Here is a 7183-nt window from a genome sequence, read left to right as displayed (position 1 = left end):
ATCCCCGAGTACAACATATTGGAGAAATTGTGTAAAGATAACTTTGTTAGCAACGATCAAACACTAGTAGTTCCATCTGGTGGAAAAATTAGATACCATAAATTTAAAAAAATGTGGGGATGGATACAAGTCAAAAACAGAGAAAATCAGCTAATGGCCCAAATGAAGTGTCAGTAAATCTAATAAATTTTGTGTAGAAATGACAGAAAGTCTTTATTTTTCTTCACAAATGAATAAACACAAAATTTCGGTCTAACGACGAACATCATCGACTGTTTTACCATTACTGGAATACACGCTTTGTAAACTTGCTATAAACGAGGTCAGTTATACTTTCAACTTAAACCAGTGTTTTACAAAGTTGCATATGGCACTAAGAGAAAACAAGTCAATGTCGTTGGAATATCCTTTATTGGAGAAAACAAACCACTTCACAAAAATAAACTCCACTTAATAACCTGAAAATGTAAAAAAAAATAAACTCAAATGTTTTTGTGTCTTGTCATGGGCTGATCCATGGGGGCAGTAAATCAAAGGAGAACATTTAGCAATTAGCAACTAACGAGTGAAGCCTAAAATTCTAAGGGGGAGAGCACAAGGAAACTCTGGATAACACAACTGTGCCAGCCGGTTTGAATACTAACTAGTTGGTTTGGTCGAGAAGAGAAATGGTAGGATTCTTATAACATTTCCTGTTCAAGCTTTGGCATTGATGATTTCAACAAAGTCCGGTTTTAAAGAGGCTCCACCAACAAGGAAACCATCCACATCTGATTCTTTGGCTAGTTCTTTGCAGTTTCCTGCAGTAACGGATCCTATGAAGGAAAAGAAAAAATATTATAAATAAAGGCTAACCAGGATGCAATTTTTATCATTATATTCAAAAACTAATGGAACTTTGTAGAATGGACGGCAAATGCCTGTTGTACAGACACAAGTGTAGAGGACGACGTTTCGAAAGTCTTCCGCCTTTCGTATTCAGACCGTATATCCGATGTGAAACTGCCAGCATAGTCACGCACGCACAACCATTCCAACTCAATACCTTCAAAATCCTGACTCAGTAACTGCAAACTAAACATATGTGCAACGCTCATCCTGACTCAGTAACTACAAACTGTAAACACATGTGCAACACTCATCCTGACTCGGTAACTACAAACTGTAAACACATGTGCAACACTCATCCTGACTCAGTAACTACAAACTAAACATATGTGCAACGTCCATTTTGACTGAATACCTTCAAACTGTAAACACATGTGCAACACTCATCCTGACTCGGTAACTACAAACTGTAAACACATGTGCAACACTCATCCTGACTCGGTAACTACAAACTGTAAACACATGTGCAACACTCATCCTAACTCAGTAACTACAAACTGTAAACACATGTGGAACACTCATCCTAACTCAGTAACTACAAGCTAAACACATGTGCAACACTCATCCTGACTTGGTAACTACAAACTGTAAACACATGTGCAACACCCATTCCAACTCAATACCTTCAAACCGTAAACACATGTGCAACACTCATCCTAACTCAGTAACTACAAACTAAACATATGTGCAACATCCATTCCAACTCAATACCTTCAAACTGTAAACACATGTGCAACGTCCATTTTGACTGAATATCTAAAAACTTCACTGTATCTGTAAATCTAATTTATAAAAGCCAATTGTCTTTTGGTAATGCTCTGGTCATTTGTGTTGCTCAGTGGAAAAACTATGACCTGATGATGTAGTTGTAAGTATGTATATAATACTTCGAATGTTCACGAGGGTTGGCTTGAATTCCACTTTTAGTTTTACGTTTAATTTATGCATAAACTTAGCTTGCTGTAGACATTTTGAAGTTCTTGGCAAGTTTTAAAAACATCTAAGTTAGAGGTTAGTGACCATAATTCCTATGTTTTTATTAGGTTTTTGCAGTTTCATGACTACTTTTTTTTTTTGGTTAGAACATCAATTTTTTCTTTCTTCCAAATGTATTGCCATTAATCTTAACTAACAATAGTAACTGACATTACATTTTTTATGTTCAAACTTTGTAATTTAATTTTTATCATAAACCTTAGGCCTACTGGTTTAGGGTGTTTCATTTCCTTTTGATATTTAAACTCTAATCAATTTCTTGAGGGTGTACTTAAAAGCTTTTTATTCTTTTCAATATGTGTTTTTCTTTTATGAAGAAGGGAACGTTTGGTGAACAAAGCTCGCTAAAGGAAGGGCAGGGGCTTCCTTTTAATTTGTCTATTGTGAATTTCAAATTACAAGCACTCAGAAACATTTTAAATCTATTTTGTCTCTCACAAGTCACTGCTGAAGAGGCCTTTCAATCGATATCAGAACTCATTAGCTAGTGCTTAATGATAAGAGAAAAAAAAATTCTCCGAAATACAATTTATATACAGAGCATAATACCTTCAAAGTTAAGGTTTAATTGCCAAAACGTTAGAAACCGAAGGGCCAAATATTTTTTATAAAAACTATGTTAACTGCAATGTATTTTTTTCCATATTCCTCTTAATTTGTCTGTTGCACAGATTCAAAATAATAAAGTGAAAAAAAAAAACATTTCAGATCTATCTTTTGTCTCACGCAAGTCACTAAAATCCCAGAACTCGTTAGGCTGGACTAAAAGATACTAGAGATAGGCGTGTACATACATTCTGACTTAATATCTACAAACGGCAACTGTATGTGGAAGACACAATAATCTTACCTCCATAAATCAGCCGAGTTTTACTGGCCACGTCAGCCGAGACATTATCCGTCAACCATTTCCTAAGCTGTGCATGAACCTCCTGTGCCTAGAAAAGAGAATGCAGTTTGAAGAAACATAACAGTCAAACTTCATATTCAGCACATATAAATATACATTCAAAATTTTAATACATGAACTTAGCAAGTTAAAAATGCAATGGGTATTCCATCACAAATGATATCCATACAGATAAGTTACTGTTACTTATGCATTCCTTGACTTCAATGCTACCATAAATTTGGGTTCACTACATACAAATAAGTTACTGTTACTTATGCATTCCTTGACCTCAACACAACCATAAATTTGGGTTCACTACATACAAATAAGTTACTGTTACTTATGCATTCCTTGACCCCAACACAACCATAAATTTTCCCTCGCTTCAGCAACATCACGTACAGATTAACACAGTCCTTGACAATAAGACATTAGGGCATATTCAGTCTTAAATCTTGCTTGTAAAGTTTTATCACCTTCCACACAGATGTATAGATATGCCCAATGTGCTTAGTAATCCAACCAATACTTAACTACTGTATAAATATTACAGTATGTCACCAGTTTGTTACATGGTTGTACTGAAAGGCCGTTTGTGTTCAGTCATCAAACCTACAGTTAACTACTGTATAAACATTACAGTATGTCACCAGTTTGTTACGTAGTTGTACAGAAAGGCCGTTTGTGTTCAGTCATCAAACCTACAGTTAACTACTGTATAAACATTACAGTATGTCACCATTTTGTTACATAGTTGTACAGAAAGGCCCTGTGTGTTCAGTCATCAAACCTATACTTAACTACTATATAAACATTACGCTATGTAACCATTTTGTTACGTAGTTGTACAGAAAGGCCCTGTGTGTTCAGTCATCAAACCTACAGTTAACTACTATATAAACATTATGCTACGTCATCATTTTGTTACATGGTTGTACAGAAAGGCCAAGTGTGTTCAGTCATCAAACCTACAGTTAACTACTGTATAAACATTACAGTATGTCACCATTTTGTTACGTAGTTGTACAGAAAGGCCATGCGTACAGTCATCAAACCTACAGTTAACTACTGTATCAACATTACACTATGTAACCTATTTGTTACGTGGTTGTACAGAAAGGCCATGTGTGTTCAGTCATCAAACCTACAGTTAACTACTGTATAAACATTACGCTATGTAACCAGTTTGTTACGTGGTTGTACAGAAAGGCCATGTGTGTTCAGTCATCAAACCTACAGTTAACTACTGTATAAACATTACGCTATGTAACCAGTTTGTTACGTGGTTGTACAGAAAGGTCCTGCGTGTTCAGTCATCAAACCTATACTTAACTACTGTATCAACATTACGCTATGTAACCAATTTGTTACATGGTTGTACAGAAATGCTCAGTCAAAAGGTCATAAAACATTTAAGTCACAAATGACAAAAATTTGTCTATCTTGGATTCAAAAAAACTAAGTTTACAGTGTATTTACAATCAAAATTTTACACAAGTTTGCTTTCATATTTTGGATGTCTGAAGAAAAAATGTATACATATACATGTATACATACACACACACACGCATATATATATATATATATATATGTGTGTGTGTGTGTGTGTGTGTATGTATGCATGTATATGTATCCACATGTTGACATGTAAACCTTTGAGTTTATTTTTAAACTCTTCACTACTGGTAGGGCTAACATATTAGATATAACTATCAGTGGGGGGCCAATATATCAGATATAACTACCAGTGAGGGCCAATATATTAGACATATTAAATAATTTTATGTTTTGTGGCTGTTAAAACAACAAAAAAATTGGGTTAAATCACTCATATCCTGTGTAAGGTATAAAGGGAACCCAAACAGTAATTAAAGGGATTTAATCGCAACAATCAAGGTATTTTTGTGGGGCTCTTCTATTATTAGTAGACCCTGCAACCTACAGTCATGGACCCAAAAGAAATCTGGTTCATAAACAGTTTACAAAAATATGGGGTCAAACCTCCACCATTTATTTGTTTTGGATATTTGAACAAAGCTACACAAGGGCTATTTATGCTAGGCAATTTAAGGCTTAGCAGTTAGTAATATTTGCTAATTGACATCCTCATTACTTGATTAGAGTACAGTGTTCTTCAAACTACATGCAAGAAAAAAAAAAAACAAGTAGTGGGTGCTGGAAGCCAGTTGCCTTCTCTCTAGTCAACAGTTCACAAAAAACAAAGGAAGTCGGTTGGCAACAGGTGCTGTGAGAGAGTTTGTCTTTTTTCTAGTTAGTAATTCACCATTACTGTCACCAACAATAAAAGTTTGGTGGAAGATGCTGAAACTGGTCGGCTTCCCTCAGACGACAGTTAAAGGTTGGTAAAGTTGCTAGTGGCCACAGTTAAAGGTTGGCAAAGTTGCTAGTGGCCACAATTAAAGGTTGGCAAAGTTGCTAGTGGCCACAGTTAAATGTTGGTAAAGTTGCTAGTGGCCACAGTTAAAGGTTGGTAAAGTTGCTAATGGCCACAGTTAAATGTTGGTAAAGTTGCTAGTGGCCACAGTTAAATGTTGGTAAAGTTGCTAGTGGCCACAGTTAAAGGTTAGTAAAATTACTAGTGGCTACAATTAAAGATTAGTAAGTGGCTAGTTGCCACAGTTAAAGGTTGGTAAGTGGCTAGTGGCCACAGTTAACGGTTGATAAAGTGGCTAGTGGCCACAGTAGGTTTGCCATAAAAAAAAAGGACAAGCAAGTTTGATGTCAATATTTTGATTACTTGGAGAGTTGGAATAACCAAAAATAGTAATAGTTGGAAACCCTAATTTTGTTTAACCAATTCCTGAAATAATCAAAAACAGTAATCCCTGCTCATAGATAACTGATTAAATCCCCCAACATCTACAAAAACAGTAATCCCTGCTCATAGATAACTGATTAAATCCCCCAACTCTACAAAAACAGTAATCCCCGCTCATAGATAACTGATTAAATCCCCAAACGCTACTAGATATCTCTAATTTTGAACTGACACACTAGAGGGAAAGCAGCTAGTCAACAGAACCAACTCTTAGGCTACTATAATTGAATAGTGGAATTTACTTGTCATTCTTATAATGAACCCATGGGCCTGAACTCCAAGCACAATTCTGAAGTAACAGCATGTAGCACACTAATCACTAGGCCTTGCTCAACACCGGAACACCATCAGTAATTTTAGAGTTCACAAGTTTAACTCAAACTATCCAATCCTTTATTTTTCACCATTAAACCAAAAAAAACATCATAAAATAAAATCAAGAAGCATACTTACTTGCTGGGGCGAGGCAGTTTTTCCAGTTCCAATGGCCCATACTGGTTCATAAGCAATAACAACTTTACTCCAGTCAGACACCTTATCTAAAGAACATAGAAAGAAATAAAATATTATTATGAGGAAATTAAACACAAACCAAGGTTTCTTCATTACTTTTATAAATTTACATTTTGATCTTGTACATAGAGAGGAGAAGAAATTTGATCCCTCTCGTAGCATTCTTAAACTTTATGGAAATTTTAATTTTTCAATATCCGTTACATAGGATAACGTAACTACTAAAACTTAGGGTTAAAATACACATTTTTCCTCATTTAAAAATTATGTCTAGAAAAATACTTTATCAAATAATCAACTGAACAGTACAAAGGATTTTACTTGGACTGCACTGATATGTGAAGGATTAATACTGCCAGTAATAATGAGTATAACTTGATCCTACTCTTAAAAACTTGAAAGCAAGTAAAACATGTCATTAATTACACGTCATCTGGACATTAATATACACTAAGATTGCACCAGTTTTATTTAACCACTGAAATGACGTACAACAACTTCTGCCCAAACACACACACACAAAAATGGAAAATTACGTGAACACCCGAGTCATTAAATAGCATCTGGATTCATTATTACCAATATGATCCTTTAACACTAATTTATATTTCAGGTATCAAATAATAACAATTTTTTTTGCTTTCTTTTTCCTCTTTAAAATGGTATGTCTTACGACTTCCTCTACAAGTGATTCTTGTTACAAACGTTTACTTAAAAGTATCAAGCATAATAAACTCTTTTACGTTTCAAAAATGCCCAAAAAAGTATCCAAGCAAGCAAGTTTCAGAGTTAAGTTTTTTGGAACTTAAAAGAATGAAACATTGCTGTTGAAAGGCCGTGAGAAAATTGCTTACTGCACTTGGTAGAGGTTAAGTCGTCTTCACAAGTTAGACAAAATATATATGTCATAGTGGTTGGAGATGGCTTGAATGGGTAATGAAGAAAAACTTATATATATAAGTTTAACTTAACAGAAGCATATATATATATATATATATGTGTCAGTATAAACTACTTGTACCCGATGATGACAAAAACCTTGTACATTTGCTGTT

The 7183-nt window shown here is 34.8% G+C and overlaps 1 protein-coding gene across 1 annotated transcript in view; it reads right to left on the bottom strand.

The window, feature by feature from the left end:
• Positions 1 to 392: 392 nt before the first annotated feature.
• The window catches only part of LOC106474552 (triosephosphate isomerase), a 15399-nt gene continuing 8608 nt past the window's right edge, over positions 393 to 7183 (bottom strand). Inside the window, exons 5-7 of the mRNA XM_013935241.2 lie at positions 6069 to 6154; positions 2735 to 2822; positions 393 to 815 (exon numbers count right to left, since the gene is read on the bottom strand). Coding sequence (XP_013790695.1) covers positions 697 to 815; positions 2735 to 2822; positions 6069 to 6154 — 293 coding nt within the window. The 3' untranslated portion in view covers positions 393 to 696. The remainder of the gene's footprint in view (positions 816 to 2734; positions 2823 to 6068; positions 6155 to 7183) is intronic.

The sequence above is a fragment of the Limulus polyphemus genome, unplaced genomic scaffold (genome assembly GCF_000517525.1).
Source record: "Limulus polyphemus unplaced genomic scaffold, Limulus_polyphemus-2.1.2 Scaffold7349, whole genome shotgun sequence".
Lineage (NCBI taxonomy): Eukaryota > Metazoa > Arthropoda > Merostomata > Xiphosura > Limulidae > Limulus > Limulus polyphemus.
The sequence above is the reverse complement of the archived record's forward strand: the minus strand, read 5'-3'. Positions and strand labels throughout refer to the sequence as shown.